The sequence below is a fragment of the Liolophura sinensis genome, chromosome 1, assembly GCF_032854445.1.
Source record: "Liolophura sinensis isolate JHLJ2023 chromosome 1, CUHK_Ljap_v2, whole genome shotgun sequence".
Lineage (NCBI taxonomy): Eukaryota > Metazoa > Mollusca > Polyplacophora > Chitonida > Chitonidae > Liolophura > Liolophura sinensis.
The window spans coordinates 48,430,560-48,457,251 of NC_088295.1; the positions used below are offsets into that span (position 1 = coordinate 48,430,560).

General features: G+C 39.1%; 2 protein-coding genes across 2 annotated transcripts; one reads left to right on the forward strand and one right to left on the reverse strand.

The window, feature by feature from the left end:
- Positions 1-521: 521 nt before the first annotated feature.
- LOC135481925 (nucleoporin Nup37-like) lies at positions 522-8,490 on the reverse strand. The gene is made up of 7 exons (XM_064761704.1): positions 8,254-8,490; positions 7,224-7,348; positions 6,467-6,539; positions 5,886-6,071; positions 5,126-5,307; positions 3,809-3,944; positions 522-2,245 (listed from the first exon to the last, which is right to left on the reverse strand). Exons 1-7 carry the CDS (start codon positions 8,392-8,394, stop codon positions 2,129-2,131), a joined length of 960 nt encoding a protein of 319 aa, XP_064617774.1. The 5' UTR covers positions 8,395-8,490; the 3' UTR covers positions 522-2,128.
- A 214-nt stretch (positions 8,491-8,704) lies between these two features.
- Positions 8,705-23,648, forward strand: LOC135478428 (T-complex protein 1 subunit beta-like). The gene is made up of 16 exons (XM_064758622.1): positions 8,705-8,806; positions 11,672-11,740; positions 12,327-12,392; positions 12,682-12,793; positions 13,350-13,426; positions 13,796-13,908; positions 15,349-15,475; positions 15,767-15,842; positions 17,590-17,690; positions 18,056-18,183; positions 19,086-19,189; positions 19,833-19,940; positions 20,527-20,667; positions 21,405-21,508; positions 22,203-22,302; positions 22,972-23,648. Exons 1-16 carry the CDS (start codon positions 8,804-8,806, stop codon positions 23,142-23,144), a joined length of 1,602 nt encoding a protein of 533 aa, XP_064614692.1. The 5' UTR covers positions 8,705-8,803; the 3' UTR covers positions 23,145-23,648.
- The last annotated feature ends 3,044 nt before the right edge of the window (positions 23,649-26,692 follow it).

The window sequence follows — 26,692 nt, forward strand, 5'->3', positions numbered from 1 at the left end:
TGCAAAGTTCTTGTCTCTTGTTTCTTTCCTCTGAGTTAATGACGCTTTCATCATGATTTCCTTCCAATCATGACGACACATGACGGTCTTCACAGACTGATCCTTATGTCTAATTCCGGTCTGGGACAGCATATTCTTCCTGCTGAATGAGATCGCCGCGTTAGATATATGAACGGTTGCAGTGAAAGCAAAGCCGAGATGCGCATACTGATTATCGACAACTTGTATAGAGCATGGTACACGATTCTGATACTGATTTAATTCGTTCGCTTAGAACATTCCTTGCGCCTAACATCATTGAAAACTGTTGACTTATTTTTGTTTTATATGAATTTGTCTTAATTTCCTCCTTGACATACTTTCCTAATTCTTTGCCTGTTTGTGTTAAAGGTTGTTTTGGGAACTGGCTATTACTGACCGGTTTACGTCTGTTTTGACGCCTAAAATTATGGAAGGCTACATGCAGATCTTGTGCAGATCGTTTATAACCACAAAAGAAGTGGGGGGGGGGGGGGGGGGGGGAAGTGGGCTCGGTATCCTGGGATGGAGTGGGGGGTGATGCTAATCTCGAGGATTACATGTTCACGGAGGGTACTGGATCAGCGTTTGGTGTATCCTTTTAATTGAACGCCGCCATCAGGAGCTGCCCATAAAGGACATGCTGTTGTGACAGGACTAAAGTATTACAGGCGGCAATAAACCAAAAAAATTCACATAACAATTTTAGTCTCTAGATCGAAAAGCCGCGTTAAATAAATTAAGAAGTTGTATGGTCAACATCCTGTTAGTGTACTAAAGGACCCACCCACAATCCATACAGACATCTACGTCACATCAGCGGTCGGAATAAAGAGGACAGCCGACTTTTTGTCTGATGGACAACTATTTATGCTTTTTCTTACAGAACTTCTTTCATTGGGGGTGACAAATTGCGGCTAGCCTATACATCCTTGCCTTGCCTTGCAACTAAATAGACACATCCGGCTCTTCGTGAAACGCCTTTTCCTTTAATTCTTCAGCCATGATCGGTAAACTTGTTGCGAAAAGTGAAGATGAACAGGTATCAGAACTCGCATCAATTCTGGACAGTTAGTCCTAAGCACTTACATGTCAAAAGCATGATTGACTAAACAGTCTCTCACCTCATAAACACAGCCTTTCCCGTCACGATCAGAGTCCAACTATCCTGATACAGAACTAATGCTCATTCTAATGTCCTCTAGAAATCAATCTTCAAAGCCACTTTATTCAATCCAAATAATAGGTTGTAAGGTTGTTTCTTAAAGGGACACAGAATCGATTCTGACTGGCTGGCTTGAGAGATAGGCAAGTCCAGGCCATGATTTGCCTAAGCTGAATTTTAGGTATGGTCCAGTTATTTAAGCATGACCAAGGCTGCAAGGCTTAACACCCGAAATCCTATCTAAACTGTCAGCCAATCAGAGTCGATTCTGTATTCCTTTCAGTAGGGCAGAATTTCATCTGTCTAGCGACATTGAAATGGCAACTTATAATTCACTGCTGCTTCTTTGACAATTACAGTAAATGACCTACCCCCCCCCCCCCTCAAAACAAAAGATGCATATTTAAGGACTTTTGGTACCTACATTTTCCCAGCAGGATAACATCATACATGTACCTTCCCAACAACCCTTTCTAACCTAATAACTTTCTGCCAACAAAGAACTCCTGCAATCAAGCAAAAGGTTGAAGCACATACAAAGTTTAAATCTGATATTTTTCTGAGGCTATTTTGTCCCTTGGCAAAATCAGGAAGCTTTACCTTTATTTATTTATTTATTTATTTGATTGGTGTTTTACGCCATACTCAAGAATATTTCACTTGTGCCCAGCATTATGGTGGGATTAAACTGAGCAGAGCCTGGATGGAAACCCAACACTCTCTGAAGTTTGCTGGCAGACTGAATCTTTACCTACTCATACAGTGAAAGAGTAGACATATTTTCAAGATTGATGCGGGCCTAACATGAAGAAGAAATTGGATGAAAATCTCTCCTGATTCACATGCTACATTTCTGCAGACTGCAGCACGCCATCAGCCATATTGTCCCTGGTGATTACTTTTAATGATGCAATGACTTTGATGATTTTAGATCTTATTCTCTCCTCAAGATGTCTCCACAAACCACAGATGAACTTTCTTATCTCCACCCACAGCCACGACAGGCAGCCGGAAATGCCAACTTAGGCCATTAGAGATTTGTAGTGTTTTATTCACTGCTACCTGAAAATAAAAGAAACAATTTTTCACCACACATACCTTTTAAATTTTGTTTGTCAAGTTACATGCTAAACAAATTTACCAGGCACACTTGTACATTAGTACAATGTGAAGGACCCTTAGCTGTTGGTCATTAACACAGGAGCCTGTTATAACAGTTCCATTTTTGACATTCAAAAACTTTAACATTCTAATCTTTACGAAAGAAATTTTTTGAAGCTGGATGGTATAAGTTGGGTTAAGCGGTACTGCACAGGCCAGAATCATTGGTCAAAGTTTTATCTATCTGAGCCATATGTTTAAGATTTTAATTTGGCTTACAATTTCAAGTTAAAGCCAGGTTTCATAAAGAAGTTTCTAACTCAGGCTCAAAATTCTAGATCTACTAAATTTTTCTGGGTAAAAATGCTCTTTTCGACTGTGCAATCTGTAACACTGCATTTCTCTGATTAAGCTTGAATTTTATATTCAAAAATGCATAATTGACTCAAGTCAAAAACTGCATCTTGACCTCTTAGGGATAGAGAATTGAAGGTGATTGGCTGACAGTGGATTTCCTGGGTTAGGGTTTCCAGCGTTAAACCCTACAGCTTTTGTAACACTGCCATGCGTAAAATTCAGCTCAGGCTTGGGATAGCCTGGACTTGCTTATATCTCATACCAGCCAATCAGAAACAATTCTGTATCCCTTTAATAAAACTTCTGAAACAGATTTGTAAGTAAGTTTTCACACAGATATATTTGAACAACGACCATGTGGAAAACTCAATACGAAATCTTTATGCTGTAAGCTAGTTGTCAACAAAATGAGATATCCTGAGATATTCATGTAAGCCACAGGGACCAATATTAAAGACATGCACATTTTTCAGAAAGTAGCTTAAAGGATGCAGAAAAAAGAGCAATAGCAAAACAAAAATCATGGTTCTAAGGGAAATGAAGAAAGTTTATGCCAAAAAAAGAAGAATGCAAAAAAAAAAGTTTTGGGGGGTTTTTAAGGCATATTTTGCCTTTCTTAATAACCTACATCTACCAGGTATCATATGCATTATATCCTTCAATGGTCGAAAATATTGTCATTGGTAAACGTGGAACCAACTCAGCCCCACCACCCCACCCCACCCCCTCCATTCGAGCTCTTCCTTCTAGTTTGACGGCAATTATTGTTGACATCACAACTGCAGGCTACTTAATTTCTGGAGTGACTGCTGCCCAAGGAGCAAGATGAGTAACAGTGAACTATTATGTGAACTTCAGACAACCTAAACTGCATTTTAAGACTTGAAAACTTCACATATCCTTTAATTAAATTATCTGAAGTTTTATGTCCAGTTAATTGTCAGCTCAATGTACCAGACAATGGGTATACATTTATTCCAGCCATAAACTGGCCTCACTAGTGACTGTCGTATAAATTCTTTAGTACAGTGTAAAACCACATAAAATAAATCAATCAAAAATGTAATCTAATGGCGAGACAATGCAGGACTAATTTGCAACATGCAAACATTGCAACAGTAAGTCAGTGACTACAGATTATGCTTTAATATAGCTTGTGAGACTTACTTTTTGGTTCCGCAAATTGAATACTTTCAGCTGACAGCCTGGACGCCCTGTTGATGCAATAAGGTTCTCACTGGACTTTGACCACCGGAATGACCGACAACCCTCTGCATGAGCTTGGTGACTTTCTATGGGTCGGCTGTGAACAGTACATCACCCACGAATCAAGAAAAACATGTAAAACTACAAAAAACCCTGAATCACCCACGAATCAAGAAAAACATGTAAAACTACAAAAACCCCAACATCATCCACGAATCAAGAAAAACAAGTAAAACTACAAAAAACCCTGAATCACCCACGAATCAAGAAAAACATGTAAAACTACAAAAACCCCTGATTCACCCACGAATCAAGAAAAACATGCAAAACTACAAAAACCCCAGCATCAAGAATGCATCAAGAATAACATCTAAAACTATAAAACACCTGCCCAAAAAATCCATTGCTTAATTAAACTCTTTTCATTAAGAACTGTGCATATATAAAATAGAACTCTCTTGTCATTGCTCAAATCATGACATGGGTGTGTAACGAAGAAATGACAGCTACCCAGTGTCAAATCATTACATAGGTGTGTGATGAAGAAACGACAGCTACGTCAGTGTCAAATGCTGTTCATCTTGAAAGCAGGGTGAAATGAAAAAGTTTTTCATTATAAAAACTGCTATTATATGCTTCAGAGAATCACTGAGAAATTTCAATTTTTTTTGTGTTACCTCTTTTGCCTGGTCACACAAGAATGCACGGCATCCCCCCATTTCTGACGCCCGGCCTATGACCCTATAATTCCAACGCTTATAATGTCATTCCTATAAACTTGCCTTACTCCCTGTCATATCTGCCTCATTCAATGTCGCATAAGAATATTATCACATGGGATCAGGCAATTTTACGTAACCTATCAAAGGTTTGTTTGAAGGACTCCTCAGTTTTAGAGGATTAAATAGTGTTATTCTTCTTAAATCCTTTCGAAGCATGCTGTTGGCTCAGTTCCATATGATTTACTTCATATCATTTTCCAATTTCAGCCTTGTGTCTAGGAACACAAATTAGTAGTTCTCCTCCTGCCACATTGGCAGTATTTCACCATATAATGGTGACTTATAAAGTAACGAGTTTCTGTATTTAACAGAAAATTTCGTATGTAAAAATGCACTTTTATAAGCACATAAAGGGCTTTAAAATGTTTCTATCAGTATAAAAAAAAATGTGTCACCTGAAAAATGCTCAACTTTAGGAGAAATGAAGTACTCCAGTCACAGATGTGTACAGTAAATGTGAGTAATGAGAATAACAAACCTGAAAATTTATTATTACCTTGACCTGGATGTATCAAATATAAACCAATCAGGTCCTGTTACAACCCCGACTGCGAGGCAGTTATGATAGCACCAGTCAACAGCCATTAATGGAGAGGTCCCACAATCCAAGGACATGATTGGTTGCTGGTTGTGTAAACTGTAGATTCGTACTATTCCATTCTTTTGGGCAACCAATATCTAGGCAAGATAAATTGTAAATACAAATATCAGTTTCTTATCAAGCAGATATCCAACCAATATTAATAAACTGCAAAAAAAATTGTCTTTTTTGGAATTTCCTAAAGAAGCCAACTAGACATGACAATTCCTCCACACTACTTTATGTAAATTTACACACCTCAATAATATTAGAGAAGATTTTGAGAGACTGATGAATCATGTGGGTATTCCATATTTATACAGAGTAACAAGCATGTAGAGTACCTTATACACACTTTAGGTGCTTAGCGTGCAGCACGGCACAGCGTCATGACCCAGGAGCCTCTCACCAATGCAGTCGCTATGAGTTCAAGTCCAGTTCATGATGGCTTCCTCTGCAGTCAGCAACCTGCTGATGATTGTGGGTTTTTCCCAGGATTTTACCCAGCTTCCTCCCACAATACTGCTGGCCGCCGTTGTATAAGTGAAATATTCTTGAGCATGGCGTAAAACACCAATTAAATGAAAAAAACAAATATACACACTTTAGATCTATCTGACATCAAAGTCCTGCTCTAAAGTGTGATTTCACATTACACAAATTCCATACCCAGTACCTTCATGGGTTCCTCATGATGCCAGCATACCCCCATGCCAGGTGACCCCAGGGGGAAGCAGACTGTTTGAACCCCATCCTCTCCCCACACCCGACATGTCTGGTCATCCCCTACACTGGCGATCTGATTACCTTTGTCAGGGTCAAAGGTCACCCCATTTACGTAGCAGGTGTGGCCCTCCAAAAGCTGTAAAAATCAAAAAGTTATGTACATATAATTTCAAGGAAAGGAAGTAAATTATTATTTCAAATTTGCCTTTTAAACACAAAAACAAGTGTTTATTTCCTTTTCTGACACATACTTGTGATGGAAAATGGTTCAGTTAACTTTATGAGCGTGGGGGTCAAGTACATCTAACTTAATATCCTCATCCTCATGTTGTCTAGTTACACTCTCTGATGCCCTTTTGTATTTATTCCTTCCTAACACACTGAAAACTAAACCTTGCCCTGGTTTATTGACCATCATAGTAAAGGAACATCTCAAACAAACATCTTTGGGTGAAGAAATGTATAAAAAAAAAAAAAACAAAAAAAAAACAATCGGCATAAAATATTCCCTTTCTCTACAAGACAACATACCTTCACAGAGTCATCATCCTTCAAATCTGAAGAAAATATTCTTAGCTTGTGATCTGCTCCTGCTGTCACAAACCTGAAATACATGTATACAAGTGTAAGTTATGAAAACCACGCCAGCTTACTTTTGTCAAGAAATAGTGATCACTATACCATTGATGTGTCCCCATCTTTGGTCAAAGTTTCAAACTTTAACACAACCTTTAACTACATTATCCCCAAGAACTCAGGGTTCTTTACCAGATGATCTGGGTACAATGAATCAGATGTGATAAACATCAAGATGCAGATTTGTTAGAATCCATTTTTACAACATATAACATTTTACAGTACTGTACATGTACTGGCAAATCTTATACAGGCCTCTTGAGTAAACGTGGACATTGGTTATCTGCCCTTGAGTTTTCCCAAAATGATTAATTACCCTGATTGACTATAAATTTCCTCCATGACAAACTTGTCCATTTTTCCTGATTGGAACATGGGATGATACTGTAGTGGAAAGTTTCAGCACCAAAAATAATATTTTGTGACATTTATTTGCCTCCAAAAAATGCACTTTTGTGGGCGGGATTTTAGGTCAATTAAGGTATTTTATTATCTGACCGCCTGTTTAATACCATATTTAATAAGGCGTATTTTACCTATATGAGGGTAGTGAAATTTATCCGTTATCAAGTTTGTTTGTCTCAATATCAATGACGACGTCTACTGATAGTCAATAAACAACTGCTTCTGTAATATGTATGTATTACAGTACCTTACAAGTTTTGGCACGATACTTAGAGAAGTAGCTGGACTCCATGAAAGTGCTGTCACTCTTGTTCCATGGTGAAACTGTCTAAGCTGAGAGTACTCAAAATCTTCAACTTCTTTGCTCTCTTCCTGGAGGAAAAAGAAAAACAGTAATACAGTACAATGCAGCCACAATAGAATACCACTATGCTAGTGGCATAGAGTTAAAAGTGTGTCTGCAATCAGAACAAGTTTTTGAAAGAAAACATGTGTAATTTAATATAAAGATATTTTATTGTTCTTCTTTAAAGAAATTAAGTCATGACTGCCTTAATCTCAAATTAAATTTTAAAAAAAAATTCGATTTTTTTGCCTTCTGTCAAATACACATTGTTTCAGATTATTTAAGTTATAAATACAGAATTTCCAAAATCTGTTTATTTATATGTATTAAAGCCTTTGCACCCACTGCTTTGTGCTAGATATACTCTAGATTCTGACGATTAATAAAAAAGTAGTGCACCTTATAAATATGGCTATCACCTGATGTGGAAAATTCCCACGTTCTGCTAACTTTATTCGTCCTCCATCACATCAATGTTTTTTTTTCCTCAGTCCATGACAGTTTAAGATGGGGTCCACAACAGTTTTTTCGGCCAAAGAAGACAACAAACCAACATCAAAGAGTGCTCCAGTTAAAAACCTGATGCAGTTGTTGTGGTAGTTTGTCAGGGCGTTTGAGACAAAAATTACCCATCAAATATTGCTTGAAGTTTGCAGATGGTTTACCAATGCTGGTTTTGACATTACATTTCGAGGTTTTTAGGGAATCGGTGGATCGCAAAAATAAGGTAGGATTCGAGCCGTTTCTTTTAGTGAAACTGTCCGCGTGGAAGTCTATATGACCAAAGCTAGGCGTTACGGTAGGAACGCCTGGCTTAGTTTAATGATCACCAAGACAGTCGCACCTGACTGTAGACAAATGTGATCTAAAAGATGCAAATACTCTTTACTCATTTATTCAAATCACTGTATGTCGTTGTTGTTACCGGTACCTGAAATCGACATGCTGTAATAGTGACCGTGTAATCCGTGCCGATTGCAATCAGCTGACTCGACCACTCATACGGAGAAAACTCAATAGTGTGAACGACTTCATCACAGTCAATCGTGTATGTACTTTCGTCGTTCGTCATGTTATCCAACTGCAATTGAAACCCTTCGGTTTTTTTTATGTTTGGCGGTATAACTGATACACTGCAGCATTTATTTGCCTCCACAGTTCTTGAAGTTTGTCTAAGGGGAGAGAACTGATGAACTGTGATGTTTTTTTAATGTATGCATATATATTTTTGGAAAGAGTTAATTTTTTTATCACATGCAGCAAAGTATTAGGCCAAAAAGCTATAATTCAGAGATGCGTGTTACTAAAGGTGATATATGTCATCCCAATGCTCACAACGAACAGATTCAATAACGTGATGACAGAGACCGGGATTTCACGGGAGAACACGAGATCTGCGGCCGAAGCTTCGAGGTGTGCATGTGAAACTTTTCTGTCGATTCATTGTAAATTTTGTTGCTGGGCCAAGAAAACACATTATCATGGTAAGTTTCGTTGAAGTACAGGCATAGTAAAAATACAATTAGTCCATCCAGGCCGACGCTATGGGAAAATAGTAGCTGCGCTTGAGTGAATCACACGTGTCTTGACAGATCCGGTGAACTCACGTGGGTTGACAACAACAACAACATAACTATTTCTATGACTACCGAATTCACTGAGTGAAATTAGGACAAATTCCACCCCATTGAGCCACATGATTCAAATTATTACTTGGCTGTTGTAAAGACTAGGTTACTGCCCCCTTCTCAGATGTTTTTTTGAAAACAGTCTGGGTCTGGTCACATCCAAAGACCTTAAAAAAAGAAGTTGTGGCTTCCTTGCTTGCGTTCAGCATTAAGGGGATAGTACGACTGGTTGACCCGTATCAGTATAATGACTCGGGTAAGGTGGCTTACTTGTCTTCGGTAAGCCGTCTCAGTCAAGCTGCTCTAGATAAAAGAGCGATGGAAATCCGTCCTGCAACAAGGATGCACATTACACGTACGGACACTCTAAGGACTCCTTTGTTGTCATATGACAGAAAAATTGTTAAGTACATTGTTAAGCCCTAAGCACTCACTCACTCTTCAATAGTCTGAGATTGCTCTGATGTAAGGTTTGGCAAAAATTTTGTTGATAAGTTCTTTCTTATATCGTGAGGGCTTGAGATTATTTGGTAATGCTCAAAGCCACCTGCTGTACTGACAGCATTGACATATTTGGCAACTTGTAAATGCATCAGCTTTTTAAATGTAGCGGACGACAAATTCTTCAGTGAATTGACTTCACTCATGTTACGGCAACCACATCTTAACAAATCTCTAAGCACAAGTATCAGAAGCATTTATGTGGACTGTAATATGGACATAGGTAAAAGTTAGCCCCAGGTGGCTACTTCAACTCCTCTCTTTATACTGCGCTGGTGGAGTATTGTAGCCACACGGGCAACCAACGGTAAACCATACACAGATTCATGCCATGTCCGTTAAGTCCTTTATCAACAATGGCAGTGTTCCAAAACTGTTGGCAACTTTGGCTCTTTCCTCTCAGCTTGACCACACACTCAACATCCCAAGTATGTTCCACTCTGAGATGGCTCACCAGCCCTGTATTCACAGCACGGCAAACCATTTCTAAACAAGGCGGCGATTATGCTTGTCTTTACAGTTTTAACATGCATGCGCCATCTCGGAACAATAACTTGTTCAAGAGCAATAGCTGTGGTAAAGGCAGAATGGCTGCTGTGTTAGCAATGACTGTCATGTGAATTTGGGTGTCGTGTGTCCTTACAAAGTGGAATATAGATGAGATACTGCATGTGCAGGCGAGCTGAGAGGTAAGAGCCAAAGGTGTCTTTGGACCACAGCCATTGTTGAGAAAGGATTTATCGGGCATGGCATGAATTGATGTATGGTTTACCAATGGTTGCCCTGTGGCTACGACACTTGGCCAGCCCAGTATAATGAGAGGAGTTAAAGTAGCCACCTGGGGCTAGTTAGAAGTCTCATATTGATACTAGGCTTCTGTGAATACTGTGCATCTATAACAAACTATTGGACTGGGGATGTTGTGGATGCTAGCTGTTTCCCCAATGCTTCCCCATTCTTATGGGCAGACATTGCTCAACATTCTTGCTTTTGTCAGCTGGGAATACAGACTGTAGCTTACTGCTTGAGCCATTTGGTAATCAAAAACGGCCCAGTCCAATATAGCAAGTCGTTTTATATACACACAATGGGGTCCTCCGTGGCTCAGTTGGTTAGCGTACTAGTGCAGTGCAATAACCGAAAAGCCTGTCACCAATGTGGTCGCTGTGAATTTAAGCCCAGCTCATTCTGGCTTCCTCTCCAGCGGCAAGTGAGAAGTCACTAATATTTCCTCCACATTTAGTTGATGTGGCTCACAAGGAATAAAATCTCTGCTACTATCTCATCTGAGCATACCACCAACCACCATGACTATGTTGTCACCTTTGCAAATTCAAGTTCAACTCCTGATACCGTGCACCCAGGACAGAAGTAACAAGATGTTTACTATCACACGGAATGTGAATTCTGAAATTCACAAGATCGTGGCAAGAAGCCTGTTCAACAGCAATGTTTGAAAGTATTAGAGATTTTGTTTCCCTGGAGTTTGTGCTTGATGGGAAGTGCACCTGCTAAATTAAAAGGTTGAGGAGAAGACGTCATATTCCAGGTTTTATAAGTTTATCCTCTTTATTCAATATAGAATTACAATGGGGCATACTTATTTTAATATATATTCATTGTTGGCAGTTGGGGCCTCCGTGGCTCAGTCGGTTAGCGCGCTAGCACAGCGTATTGACCCAGAAGCCTTTCATCAATGCGGTCGCTGTGAGTTCAAGTCCAGCTCATGCTGGCTTCCTCTCCGGCTGTAAGTGAGAAGGTCTGTTAGCAACCTGTGGATGGTCATGGGTTTCCCCCGGGCTCTGCCTGGTTTCCTCCTACCATAATGCTGGCCGCCGTCGTATAAGTGAAATATTCTTGAGTACAGAGTAAAACACCAGTCAAATAAATAAATAAATTGTTGGCAGTTTGACTGGCATGATACAAGGAGAAGTTCAATGGCTTTCGTGTCAAAGATCCAGCATCATTGATTTAGATGTGAGTTTAATTCTGGGTGTTGAATCAGTGTCTGACATATTCCATTCGCTTAACAAGGCTCTTAAGTGTAAGGCAACAACCACTTTTTGTCTGATTCCTGTTACAGTTGTTGGGACTTTTGCTTGTTTTTCTGTTTTTTAACCATTCTTTTTGATGTTAATTTTGTGAGAGAAAGGAAAAAGCCCCCCTGGATAGATGGTTCCCAGCCTTGTACGTTGTATGTTATTGTTTGTGTGTTAACAGGCGTCCTTAAACCCTGTCCAGATCTTCAGTGCTGGAGCAGAAGAGGAGAAGGCAGAGACTGCAAGACTTGTGAGTTTAATTGGAAAAAAAGAAAGAATGAAACACTAACCATTTATGCTATAGTCCAAAGACCAATAGTTAAGTTCAGCTCCCCCCAATTTTTGATCAGCTTGGTTGAGAAGTTGGATTAACATATACAGTATTGATTAATTGAATGAGGTATGGAGTTTTCATTCAAGCATACATTTTTCTCCCCCATGAACAGAACCTCATCTCCTCAACATCATAGACACGAGTAGGATTTCAGTGATACTCATCATTTCGTACTGCATGGTGTGAAGCACCAATCTAATAGAACTTCGGTCGTTTCTGGAAAAAAATCCTACCAAAAAAAAAAAAAAATACTATCAAGAGGGCAATACAAAATTACAAAGGGCCTTTTTTGGGGGGTTTTGGGTTGAAGGTTGATAAGTTTACACCTAACAAACATATTCTTAATGGTGGCCTAAATTGGATACAGTGACATTTTTGGAACGTATGTATTTTAAACAGGTAATAAAAGGAAAGTATCAGTTGTTAAAGATGATGTGAATTTACTGCACTTTATGGAAAATACTTGAAAATATGTTGATGATTTACAACCGTTTTGTTTCAGTCATCCTTTGTTGGCGCCATTGCCATTGGGGATTTGGTGAAAAGTACTCTGGGACCAAAAGGAATGGTATGTCAACGTTGTGCGAAACTAGACTAATTGCATAGGAATAGAAAAATGTGCTCATATATATCATTATATCATCTAACATATGTTTTGCTTACCGTTTCCTGTGAGTGTTAATTTCTTAAAGGCAGAAAAAGAACTCATCTGACAAAAACACAGATATGTGTGTGGCTTTAAATATTGTGGTTGATTTCATTTTGCCCTTGAAAGTTACTTTTGTCACAGGTATCTGTTCCTTTCGTATATATGCATGTCCTGTATAGTGAAAACACCTTGTTTTCTCATTTGCTAGGACAAAATTCTGACAGGGAGTGGTATAACAGACACAATTCAGGTGACAAATGACGGGGCCACCATTCTGAGGGCTATAGGAGTGGACAACCCTGCTGCTAAAGTTCTTGTGGGTATGTGAAGTGTTTTTATCATTGTGCACGATGTCACCTTGTGATTCATCAGGTAATGACAGGGCCACATCTAGAGCCATTTTAGTCCCAGAAAACCTTTTGGGCGCCTAAACTTATCAGGCTGTATTAAAACGAACAAGTGAATTGAACAACGTGATGGTTCACCAATAAAAAAAAATTTAGTTTTCAAATTTATTAACTGCACACAGTTATTTTGAAATACAATGTGTAAAAAATTGTTTGTGTCGCATTTATAGTATGGGATATGGCCCTGAAAGGGGATGGAATGTAACGTAAAATGCTGAGGTGAATATAAATTAAACCATTATTAAAAAGAAATATATTGGTAGTGTTTTTGAACATGATGTTAAATTTCAAAGGGATTATTTATCAGTAAAAGGTCAGTAAGGTTCAGCTAGGCCATATGTGTGCCTTTTCTGGCTCAGTTGATAAACTGTTCCTTCCAGTATATGGCTATTGAGGTGGTTTGTTAGAGTCATAATACATTGCTAAAAACCATGTGATCAACCTGGAATTTGTCTGGGTTTGTTTACAGACATATCCAAAGTTCAGGATGATGAAGTTGGAGATGGAACCACTTCTGTGGTGGTGTTAGCAAGTGAACTCTTAAAGGTAATGTTTATTTTTTTTTTTTTACATTTTTAGCAAAATATTTCTTTGAAATAATACTTTGGAAACTGCACAGTGACAACATTACACATCAACATGGTAGCTCTTTTTATTTGGGATTTACCCAATTTCTCACCTGCCAGAAACCTGACGGTGAAAGAAGTGAGAATGTCATAAAACCACTAAATAAATTAATTTCTTCAGTTATTGAAATGATTAAACATTTAAATCCATCAGTCCTCTCTATTCCTGTATTAAAGTTCAGTGGTTTAGCTCAGGTACTCCAGTACTCCACCCTTACAACGTTGGTTAATTGGAAAATTTGTGAGTATGGCTTTAAGCACCAATTTGTCGTATTGTCTTTTCCCGCAGGAAGCGGAGAAGCTTGTGAGCATGAAGATTCATCCACAGACGATCATCTCAGGCTGGAGGAAAGCGACAGACGAAGCAAGGAAAGCTCTGACTGACGTTGCTAAGGACCATGGGTTAGTAGATCTTGTGACTTAGTGGTAGGAGTTATGTCCCTTATCTAAAAGGATATTTCGTAGAGCAACAAGCAAATGGTTGTGGGTTTCCACCAGGCTCTGCCTGGTTTCCTCACACCATAATGTTGGCTGTTGTCATGTAAGTGAAATGTTGTTTTGTGCAGCGTAAAACTCCAATCATTCAAATAAATAAATACTCTGGGTAAATATTCTGGTTTGTTCCACTGATAAACCGGAGTAGATGTGAGTGTAAAAAAATCTTATATGCTTTTTAAGTCTTGTAATGCAGTAAATAAATAAATCAAAAGGATGGTGAAGTTAGGGAATGACAGGCAAATTTCCATCCATCTCACACTGTGTAGATATTTTGTGTTATCAACTCCTCCCAGTCTCATTCTATCCATCTCACACTGTGTAGATGTTTTGTGTTATCAACTCCTCCCAGTCTCTTCTCGAATGTACAGTATATCAGTCAAGAACATAGTTTCAGTCGTTAAACTCACACAACAGTCGTTGTGAGTTCAAGTCCTGCTGCTTCCTTTTCAGCCATATGTAAGAAGGGTTTCCCCAGGGCTCTGCCAGGTTTCCTCCTATAATGCTGGCTATGGTCATATAAGTGGAATATTCTTCAGTATGGTATATCAAAAAATACCAATCAAATAAATCCAATAAAATACAAACTCTGGTTTTCTGCATTGTAAACATGAATGAGATTGTATAATTGTATACTTGTAATTAATTGCATAATTGAGAAATTCTTGAGGAGAGATGTATGGGTTCCCTTGGGCTTTGCCCGGTTCCCTCCCACCATAATGCTGGCCACTGTCGTACAAGTGAAATATTCTTGAGTATGGCGTAAAACACCAGTCAAATAAATAAATAAATCAAAGAAGTATGTATTATGTAAGATGGTTATGAACCATGCTGACTGTCACATTTAAATAAGCCAGAGTCACCAGAGGAGCCAGAGGAAAAAAATGGTGGCTTCAGGTCGGCTTAGATGTATATAGCAAAAAATGACCTAAACTAAGCCAGCTCCATTTCGGCCTGCTATTTCTTAACCACCAATTTTGGTGTCCTAAATTTATAGAGTGCCTGGGTTTAGTCTACTGTTTTTGTCGGTGTAAACATAATTAGCAATTGGTGGTTCATATACGTACTAATTCCCCATGTGACAGGTACCTAACAAGCAGGCAAATCAAACATCAGATTTATTGATCAACGTATAAACAGAAGCAGCCTTAGAGTGGAGAACTTCACGAAGCTGGCTCCATTGCCAGACTTTTTCAATCCGGCAAATCTATGCTGGTGTATCAGGGGCTATAGTACTTTGTACAAGTTCATCACTGTTCCTTGCGTGACATACTTGACCTCTCAAATGTTTTGTTACGATGCACCACAGATTCTCATGTTGAAATTAAACTTTTTCTACTATTTCAGGAATGATGAAAAGAAATTTCGAGAAGATTTGATGAACATTGCCAGAACTACCTTGAGCTCTAAAATCTTGACCCAGTACAAGGATCACTTTGCTAAGCTCGCTGTGGAGGCTGTGCTAAGGCTAAAGGTGAACCCAGTCTCAATGATCATTTACGTGCTGGCACAGCACAATGCCTCTCAATAATGCAGTTGCCGTGAATTCAAGTTCAGCAAACTCTGACTTCCTCTCCGGTCATAAACAAAATAGTCACCAGCAAGTTGTGGATGGTCGTGGGTTCCCGCCCCAGTCTGTGCCTGTGACATGAATTCATTTTTGATTAGATTAAGGTGTACTATTGCAAAAATGTTAAAAATAAACAAAAGAAAAGACTTCATTCTTTTAAGCTGTACATAATGTTTAATCTTGATTCTGTTTTAGGGAAGTGGTAATTTGGATGCTATCCAGATAATAAAGAAGTCTGGAGGTGGTTTAGAGGATTCATTCCTAGATGAAGGTGGGTGTGGTCAGAGGGATTTTCATCAAAAATCCAGGTTTTAGAATTAAAGAAAAAATGTTTGTTTACATAACTGATGTATGTAAATCTTTAATGTGTAAGGGCAGGTTTATGTTGACTTTGTAAGGGCAGGTTTGTGTTTACTTTGTAAGGGCAAGTTTATGTTTACTTTGTAAGCACAGGTTTCTGTTTACATTGTAAGGGCATGTTCGTATTTACTTTGTAAGGGCAGGTATATGTACTTTGTAAGTGCAAGTTGTGTTTACTTTGTAAGGGTAGGTTTCTGCTTACTTTGTAAGGACAGGTTTGTGTTTATTTTGTAAGGACAGGGTTTGTGTTCACTATGTAAACACATGAAGGAAACTGAATGTACAATACTCAGTATAGGGCATGTGCTATCAGCGTAGGGTTGTGTGCTATCAGTGTAGGGGGGAATGCTGTCAGAGTAAGATGTGTGCTGTCAGTGTAAGTTGTTTACTGTCAGTGTAAGGTGTGTGCTGTCAGTGTAAGGTGTGTGCTGTCAGTGTAAGGTGTGTGCTATCAGTGTAGGGTGTGTGCTGTCGGTGTAAGGTGTGTGCTATCAGTGTAGGGTGTGTGCTATCAGTGTAAGATGTGTGCTGTCAGTGTAAGGTGTGTGCTGTCAGTGTAAGTTGTTTACTGTCAGTGTAAGGTGTGTGCTATCAGTGTAAGGTGTGCTGTCAGTGTAAGGTGTGTGCTATCAGTGTAGGGTGTGTACTGTCGGTGTAAGGTGTGTGCTATCATTGTAGGGTGTGTGCTATCAGTGTAAGATGTGTGCTATCAGTGTAAGGTGTGTGCTGTCAGTGTAGGGTGTGTGCGCTATCAGTGTAACGTGTGTGCTATCAGTGTAAGGTGTGTGCTGTCAGGGTAGGATGTGTGCTGTCAGGGTAGGGTGTGTGCTGTCAGTGTAGGGTGTGTGCTGTCAGAGTAGGGTGTTTGCTATCAGTGTAAGGTGTGTGCTATCAGTGTAGGGTGTGTGCTGTCAGGGTAGGGTGTTTGCTATCAGTGTAGGGTGTGTGCTGTCAGGGTAGGGTGTGTGCTGTCAGGGTAGGGTGTGTGCTGTCAGGGTAGGGTGTGTGCTGTCAGTGTAGATTGTGTGCTTCAGTGTAGGGTGTGTGCTGTCAGGGTAGGGTGTTTGCTATCAGTGTAGGGTGTTTGCTATCAGTGTAGGGTGTGTGCTTCAGTGTAGGGTGTGTGCTATCAGGCAAGGTGTTTGCTATCAGTATAGTGTGTGTGCTATCAGGATAGGGTGTTTGCTTTCAGTGTAAGGTGTGTGCTGTCAGTGTAGGGTGTGTGCTGTCAGGGTAGGGTGTTTGCTGTCAGTGTAGGGTGTGTGCTGTCAGGGTAGGGTGTTTGCTATCAGCGTAGGGTGTTTGCTGTCAGGGTAGGGTGTGTGCTTCAGTGTAGGGTGTGTGCTATCAGGCAGGGTGTGTGCTATCAGGCAAGGTGTTTGCTATCAGTATAGGGTGTGTGCTATCGGGCTAGGGTGTTTGCTATCAGTGTAGGATAGTCCTAGCAGCAGCTGATGCATCTGGGCTTGGGCAGTTTTATTAGGAGATAAAAAAAACGTTACATAAAGTTATTATTCAGTCAGTCAGTTTGAAAATTTGACTATACACTATTGTAAAAATGTGTTCCATTTCAAACCTAACTTAATCACATATGCACATACCTTGATATCTTCACTAAATTAGGATAGAGTTTTTACCATTGTTCCTTTTTTTCGCAGGTTTTCTGTTAGACAAAAAAATTGGTGTGCATCAACCAAAGAAGATAGAAAAAGCCCAAATTCTGATTGCTAACACTTCTATGGATGCCGATAAGATCAAGGTATATTTTTGTATTTGTTGTTGGTGTAATGATAGTAGCTGGAAGTGTACTCCATCTATACCATGATAGAAAAACCGTGTTATGATTAATCTGTACATGCATTATACCTGTTGATGATTTCATTGTCTAAAATATTGGTGGTAATCTCTGATTGTATTTTTATGTAGATTCGAGGTGCTTTGAATGAAATTCGTGGAATTTTTTTTTTAAACTGCAGTGTCTGAGACCGTTACCTGCTTTCGACAGTTTAATTGCGTGTAAGTGAAATATTGTTGAGTACAGCCTAAAACACCAATCAGATACATAAATAAATTATTCAGTTGGAACTGTTTTGTTTTATCTTCATGTCTTTATGTTTCTGTCAGGTATTTGGTTCAAGGGTAAGAGTTGATGCTGTGTCAAAAGTGGCAGAACTGGAGCTGGCAGAGAAAGAGAAAATGAGAGACAAAGTCAACAAGATCCTTAAACATGGCTGTAATGTTTTCATTAATAGGTATACATCCAGTGTTAGTTTAGAGTTAAACGAATTGATTATACTAGAAGAAAATTTAAGATCGTGATCCCAAATTTCGACCTCACATCATCACAGTGCAGAAAGAAATTTTAGGAAATGCATATCAAAATGATGCTCTCTGAGAGCTTTTGAGTCATGAAAGAATGAAAGAAATTTGTGTGGAAGCTAAACATTTTATTGGTAAACAATGATGTTTCTTGTTGAAATTATTTTTTAGTTTTACTTCAACTTTGTGCTTCCAAGAGCTTGAAGTGAAACGTATTCCAGAACGAAAAGGTGTTCAGATATTTGCTTTGTTTTACATTCCAATTTTATACATTCCAATTTTATATTATAGAAGTAAACACATTTTTACAATTTTGACATGTACGAAGTTGGCCAAGCTACAGTTTTATGCACTAGCCTTAATTTGTCATGTTTTGTCTTAGCATTTATCTTGGTTATCTGGTAAGCAAAAATTGGTTTGTCTGGAGATCATCATTGCCTGGCCTTAGTAAGGGGAAGTAGTTTACTCTGAATGGGCATTGAAGAACCTCCGTGACCTAGAGACTGGGGCGGGAACCCACAACTTGCTGGCGCAGCAAGATGACCCAGGAGCCTCCAACCAATCAAGCCCAGCTCATGATGGCCTCCTCCCCGTTGGTATGTGAGAAGGTCGTCCAGCAGCCCAGATGGTGATTGGTTTCCTTCCACCATAATGCTGGCTGCTATTGTACAAGTGACATGTTCTTGATGGCAGCATAAAACTCCAATCAAATAAATAAATATTCTGAACATTCTGGTGCCCTGACTGGCGATGTAACCTTAAAATCACAAAAATATATGAAGTGAAAAACTCATAAATATCTCTTGACAATGACATATTGTATGTTATAACACAGACAGCTGATCTACAACTATCCAGAGCAGCTCTTCTCAGATGCTGGGGTCATGGCCATAGAGCATGCAGATTTTGAGGGAGTTGAAAGACTGGCGCTTGTCACAGGTGAAAAGAAAGTCCTGATCAAACTTAACTACATGAATACCAACCCTACGTCATCTCTGCATGGCTTCTTTCCAGTTTCCTTCAGTCATAAACCCGAAGACACTTATCATACAAAATCTACTACCAATGCTTTAACAGTTGGACTGAAACCAATTTGTGAAGTAAATTCTTTCCAAACTCATAGTTTTAAAAAAATTTCCCTTATCTTAGAAGCAATCATCCCTTTCATTTGCTGTTATTCTTGTTTTCCTGTTCCAGCATGTTGGGTAATAGCAGTTTTTAACATATACTCTAATTCCTCAACCCTTTTGTGTTTTAAAGCAATTTGTATTGCGATGTATGCACCTTTTTAATTTGTGTTTGGAGACAAATCTATATTGCTTGGGTAAGGCCAATTTCAGGCCTTCAAAAAAATAAATTTTATCAGTCTATACAGAATAATGCTCTCAGATTATGCTTCTGTAAACATCTTGCAAACATGTGAAAACAAAACTGTTTATACCTTCATTTGAAAATATTCCCACATGATCTTCAATTTCCCCAAAATAAGAAGATGATGTGATGAGTTAAACATGATTCTACATGGACTGTGGCTGTAGACATTATTTCATTGCGATAATGTTTTTTTTTTTCTGTTTGCCAGGAGGTGAAATCGTTTCAACATTCGATTCTCCAGATACTGTCAAATTAGGTCGCTGTGACTTGATTGAAGAAGTGATGATTGGGGAAGACAAACTGCTCAAATTCTCAGGTAGGTTTGTGCTTTTGTGGAGTTTAGTTGGAATATATGGAGTAAATTCTCCATATATTTCTCATTTTGGTCTGTCATGTGTATGTTTGATTTTAGGTCTCTGCTTCATTCTGACATCTGTTCCATGGTAAAGTCAGTTTCTTTGTGATCTCTGCTTCATTATGACCTCTGTTCTATGATAACCTCTGTTTCTTTGTGATCTCTTCTTCGTTGTGACCTCTGTTCCATGGTAAACTCAGTTTCTTTGTGATCTCTGCTTCATTGTGACCTCTGTTCTATGGTAACCTCTGTTTCTTTGTGATCTCTTCTTCATTGTGATCTCTTCTTCATTGTGACCTCTGTTCTATGGTAACCTCTGTTTCATTGTGACCTCTGCTTCTTTGTGACCTCAGCTCTGTTGTAACTTTTGTTTCTTTGTGATCTCTTCCTCATTGTGACCTCTGTTCTATGGTAACCTCTGTTTCATTGTGACCTCTGCTTCTTTGTGACTGTTGTTTCTTCGTGATCTCGTCTTCATTGTGACCTCTGTTCAATGGTGGCCTCTGATTCATTGTTTCAATATGACCTCTGTTTCAATTCCCTATAGGAGTGGCCCTGGGAGAGGCGTGTACCATTGTGTTAAGAGGAGCCACGCAGCAGATTTTGGACGAGGCTGACCGGTCAATACACGATGCCCTCTGTGTGCTCTCCCAGACTGTCAAGGAGACGAGGACTGTGTATGGGGGAGGTCAGTTTATCCTTGGATGTAAAGTAGAATAAGTGTGCAAATATTATTGTTTTGTGTAGTTGGGGAAGGATGATGATTTCCCCCAGGATCTGCCCAGTTTCCTCCACCCATACATATGACTGCCTTCATACATGTACAAGTAAAGTATTCTCGAGGATGCAATAAAACCCCTGTGAAGTAAATTATATAACAAAATGGAAAAATGCAGTGCAGGGATATGAAATCAGGATTAAGATTGCTGTGATATTGCCTGTTTTTCAAGAGATGTCTCAGGCAGAGATTAAATCTGTTGTTTGCCATTTGATTGCACTTCTGGTTGTCCTATCCACCTAAACCAGAAAAGTTTGTGCTGGCTTACTGTGACTATCTCACCACTGAGGTCACGTGTTCAAATCCAGCGCTTGCTGTTCCAGCTTTGGGTTCAAGTCAAGTCCGTGATTTACTCCAGCACAATGATTTTCTCCATCCATAAACCTAACCATCATATAAGTAAAAAATTATCTAAGTATAAAAAATTATTAAAGTTGTCATTAAACACCAATGAAATAAAATATAAAAGAAGAAAAACAAAAACACAGACTTATTTGGATGTAACAAAATGTAATTACTTACTTGCCATGAAAATTTATGTTGAAACACCTGATGATCCTGTATTGAGATTTTTTGGAGTCTTATCCAATACAACATATATTCTGTCTGCTAATTGTCCCTCAAGCTTTTACTGGTTTCATCTGTAGGATGCTCAGAGATGGTTATGGCCAATGCTGTCAGCGCATTAGCAGCCAGAACTCCTGGAAAAGAAGCTGTTGCCATGGAGTCCTTTGCCAGAGCTCTTTGCATGGTAAGACACACTATCCTAGAGCAGCAGGAGATTAAATTTTCCAAATTTGGTTAAAGAATGTATTTTACAAGTAGTTTCATCATGTTGATAGTGTCTCCGGCCGTAAGTGGGAAGGTCTGTCAGCAACCTGCGGATGGTCGTGGGTTTCCCCCGGGCTGTGCCTGGTTTCCACCCACCATAATGCTGGCCGCCGCATAAGTGAAATATTCTTGAGTACGGCGTAAAACAACAATCAAATAAATAAAATAAAATGTTGATAGTGACATGTATAAGATGTCCAAAATTTAAAGCAACACAAACATCTGTCTAATCAATAAGTAATTAAGGTCTAAGAGTAATTGCTTGTTACATCAAGCAGTTTAAATTTTCTGAAATATTTAATACCATTGTAGCATTGGATCATTCATTCAAAACAGTGTATTGGAAATTTTAAAGGTTTAATACATCAGAATTTGGTGTCTTAGATTATTGAATTTGGGCATCTGACATGCTTGATATACATACTATTGTTAGAGATAGGAAATAATATTTCACACTAGTATATTTCACTTGACGCATAAACCTGTTTTGTTCAGCGTGAATCACAAAGTAAATAATTAACCCAAAGCTAATGTTTTTTTTTTTTGTTTTGCTTTTTTTTTTAATGTTAGAATGTTAAATAAATTAATGGTCATGGTTTAATTCTCCCATTAAGATCCCCACGATCATTGCTGATAATGCTGGATATGACAGCGCTGATCTGGTGGCAGAGTTGAGGGCTGCTCACACTGATGGCAAAAAGACCAGTGGATTGGGTGAGTTCCATAGGCAATATTATTTTAGCGTTATAATATTTTTGATTTAAATTCTTTTCTCAGCAGAGGATGTACGTTCAGAACAGATCTATATGATTTATTTTGTGATGGGTTCTTGTGGCAAAACTGTATTAAAAAACTTATTCCTGGTACAGTTTAAAGTGGAATAATTTAGTGTATGTCGATCGTAACCCCATAGCCAGATTGTTATTTGTTTGTTATTCACTGTGAATCTTGTATGCAAGGTGTGTCCTAATGTTCCTAAGCTCTAGTTCATTTTGGGTCCTCAGTGGCTGGGTTGTTAGGGTGCCAGCACAGATCAGTGACCCAGGATCCTCTCATGAATGTGATCACTGTTAGTTCTTGTCCATTTCATGCTGGCTTCCTCTTTGGTCACACGTGTGAAGTATTCCGGAGAACCTGGGCACAGTTTCACGAAGATGCGCACATGTAGGGAATATGGTTCGGTAATAGTCACATACAAAATATCACACAACAAATGTACCGTTAAAAAATATTGTAGGCCGCTTTGTAAAACTGAGCCCACTACGGCGTAAAACACCAATAAAATAAATAAATGAATAAATCTTGTTCATGTTAGTTTTCTTAGTATTTAGTAGTTTTGATAGGAATACCACCGATACATGTACCCTCTTTTGTCTGTTACAGACATGACCAATGGCATAGTGACTGACGTAGAAGAGCTGGGGATCACGGAGTCATACCAGGTCAAGCGGCAAGTGTTGTTGAGTGCAGCGGAAGCTGCCGAGATGATCATCCGTGTGGATGACATCGTCAAGGCCGCACCCCGACAACGAGCCCCCGACGACAGATGTCACTGAAACAAAAACTTCGCATTGTTTCCTATACCCTCTAAACCACGTCACGGACAACTTTCTCTGTGAAGTTTCGTTCCAAGCCATATTTGTGCCATGTTTGTTTATAATCTTTTCATGTCTTCATTTCTCTCGATGGGATGGATTAAATTAATGTTGATGTCTGGGATTAATGAGTGATCTTGCTACAGCTGCAGGATCCAACTCAGTCATTTCGCAGTCGAAATTTTCCCCATCACAGACACTAGTGCTATTGTAATCTTTTGATATGACACAGAAAAAAAAATAATAATAAAAGCAAAGATCAGATGTGAACGGTTTGTTGTGGGTATCTACATTATGTCTGCATAATCAGAATTTGTTGCTGTTCTTTTTGTCGAAATGAGAAGTCTCTCAAACTTTAATTGCATCAGAAGTCTTTATTCTATCCAATGCACTTAACGGTGTTAGGGCACTAATACTGATTTAAGAGGCGGTCGTGTAATTAAGCTTATTCTTTAGCACGGCGTAAAACACAACTCCAATAAATAAATATAATTAAACTTTGGTGTGGACTCTGGGCCTAGTGGTTAGTGCTCTGGTGGGGACTTGGGGGGCCTAGTGGTTAGTATTCTGGTGGGAACTCCGGGCCTAGTGGTTAGTGCTCTTGTGGGGATTCCGGGCCTAGTGTTTAGTGCTCTGTTGGGGACTTGGGCCTAGTGGTTAGTGTTCTAGCGGAGCACTATGAGGAGCGTTAATCAGGAGCCGCTCATCATTGGGGTCAATGCGAGGTCAAGTTCAGCTCAAGCAGGCTTCCTCTCCATTGTTACGTGAGAATGTTTCCCAGCAATCTGAGGTTTACCCCTGACCCTGCTCGGTTTCCTCCCAACATAATGCTGGCCACTGTGGTATAAATGAAGTATTCTGGAGCACAGGGTATAAAACTAAAGCGAAAAATGTGTACACCACGTTTGATTGGTTGTGAGTATCGGGTTTAATTAAACCTTTTTGCGCATTGAACCGCAAATTAAATTCAAATTTATCCATCTTTAGATTATGGCAGTCATTTATTTTGGGTTGTACCAACATTATGGTACTTTACTCCCACGGTACAAGGGTTTCACTTTTGGCAGAGAAATGCGCTTATAAAATCAGCGGGTATACCTCAGCAGGCTTTTCGTTTCGCCGAAAAGCCAGCTGAGGTATGCCCATCGATATTGTGAGCGTAGGCAGAGAAATGCGCTCAAAATATGCTTAGAAAAACATCAACCTTGTGGACATGTGAAAAGGTTGAAGAAATAGTGTAGGTAGTCCGCTTTCTGTCGGCCATAAAAAAGACCGCAGTCATTGAAATTTAATATTCTTCAACGCTGCCAATCATCAGTTAAATGAATTTTGCTACCTCTGAACCTTTCCCGTTAAAATAACTTTCGCATGCATCACAGATCATTAATATCTAAATAATAAAAATAGTCCGAGAAACTATATAAGTAATAAAATGTTTTAAGTAAAATATTAAAGGTGAAAATTTACGGCTTAATACTACATTATCTCCTCGGGCGATTCATCTGAACCAAGTGGAATTTTGGGTTTAAGGAAATAATTAATTTTGGAAACTGATAGCATCAATGTTTGCTTTAACATGGGACCAATTTTGATTGGACTGAGATTGGATCTATATCTAAGCTTATTTGAGGAGCATCTTCTGGAATCGTGGAAATTCAGCTTACAGCTGTTCGTCATTAGAAGCTTGTTATTTTGGGCAACTGTGGTCGAAAGGTTAGCACAGTTGAGCTATTGACCCTCCCCGTTTTCCACCCGCCATAATGCTTGCCGTTGTCGCATAAGTGAAATATTCTTGACTAAAACATAAAACACAGTTCAAATGAATAAATAGATCTTCATGAAATAAAATTATCTATTTCGGCTCTCTGAAAAGTGCCCTATGAGTGGTGTTTATATATGAACGTGATACTTATCCTATCTAAAAGAATTCTTTCAAGCAATTGGAAAATGCATATAACATCGGTAACTCGTTTTGGGCTGCACAAGTATATATATCAGGAAAACTTCGGTTTCGACAATATCGTCCGAATTGTGACTCTGGAATTAAGTTAAAGGGGGAAAGGGCCAAATCAAAAATAAAATTCGAGTTTGTCATACGTTTTTATTGGACTATTCGATATGACAAATAGCACCACGTGAACTGTGCTTTACATTATAAATTCGTCGATGTTACATACCGATGCATACAGTCCAAAACAAATTTCGAAAGGAGTAGGTTCCTGAAGCCTTTTGAGAGTGTATAAATATATTACCTCCATATGGCTTTTTAATTCCAAAAGAAATATGCCACCTTCTTAACGGTGCAATTATCCCAGGCGCTTCTCACCAATGTGGTCGCTGTGAGTTCAGGACCAGGTCATGCTGACTTCTCCTGTCGTACGTGGGAGGATCTGTCAGCAACATACAGATGGTGGTGGGTTCCCCCTGGACTCTGTCCGGTTTCCTCCCACTGTAGTGTTAACAGTCTTCGTATAAGTGTGTGCTGGATATGCAAGAACTTAATATGTAAATTTTCAGTAAAATCTCGAAAACCAACCACACCATTTATTTTTCTATTGTTGAAGGATTTTTGCAGATATCAGCGATTTTCTCTGTAATATTTCATAACTCTATATGCTCTGATCTGCACTACCAAGCGTTCACTGTCGGACAGGATGTTACCACTGACTAAATAAGGTATTTTAGGGCCCTTTCTGATTGGCTAAAGATAATTCAAGAGGCGTGACCGTCGAGACACAATGCCTCCCATTTTTATCACTGCATCTTAAATAACCATCTTAAGGTTCTCAGTATAAATATAATGAGACAATGGTTTGGAGCTCAGTTTCATTCGTTAACTGGTAGATCTCTATCTCTCATGTTTTGTTGTTTTTTTGTTTGTTTTTTTTGTGTCACAACGTCGTGAACGATGTCTGCGGCGAAGAAAGCCAAGTACGGTGTAGTTATGGTGGGATTTGGACTGGCTGCAAAACTGAGATTGACAGAGTTCCAGGAAACTATCAATAATGAGATAACGGAGCGAGTACAGCTGAACGGTTTTGTCTCAAGGTTTGTCAATCTTAAAAAATCTTTGTGTTGAAAAGAGAATGAGTTACAGGCGCAGCCGAAATAGCTAGAAATGGATTCGACCACGCAACCTAAGTGGTCAAAAGCCTGACAATTGCAGCCAGCCAGCGGTTCAACCGTCTGAGCAAAGGTGCAAAGACGTAAACTGGCCATTCTCAGGAAATGAGCAAAGTTTTGTGGAAAGGTCGTAGCTTTGGCCAAAACTATATATGCTCAAAGTTTTTGATATTAAATGACACGGTGTTATAAATAGGACATGTTTTCAGAATTGCACAATAACTGGTTTCCGGTTATAATTTTTATTACTTGATGATTACATTTTGAATAGTTTGAAATCGAGAAAGCCTGTGCGCTACCCTCGGGGATGGTCTAAATGAGGACGTTTATTCGTCAGTAACTTGTCAAAGGTCAGTGGTTTGGGAACGGGCACCACGGTATATTTT

Excerpts from the sequence above, each read along its gene's own strand:
- LOC135481925 (XM_064761704.1), bottom strand. The coding sequence starts at position 8,394 with ATGACGAACGACGAAAGTACATACACGATTGACTGTGATGAAGTCGTT. Across the intron at positions 6,540-7,223 it reads ATCGTGCCAAAACTTGTAAG|GTTTGTGACAGCAGGAGCAG; the intron begins GTACTGTAATAC and ends CATGTATTTCAG. Across the intron at positions 6,072-6,466 it reads AGGATGATGACTCTGTGAAG|CTTTTGGAGGGCCACACCTG; the intron begins GTATGTTGTCTT and ends TGATTTTTACAG.
- LOC135478428 (XM_064758622.1), top strand. Across the intron at positions 17,691-18,055 it reads TGGATGCCGATAAGATCAAG|GTATTTGGTTCAAGGGTAAG; the intron begins GTATATTTTTGT and ends TGTTTCTGTCAG. Across the intron at positions 20,668-21,404 it reads GAGGACTGTGTATGGGGGAG|GATGCTCAGAGATGGTTATG; the intron begins GTCAGTTTATCC and ends TTTCATCTGTAG.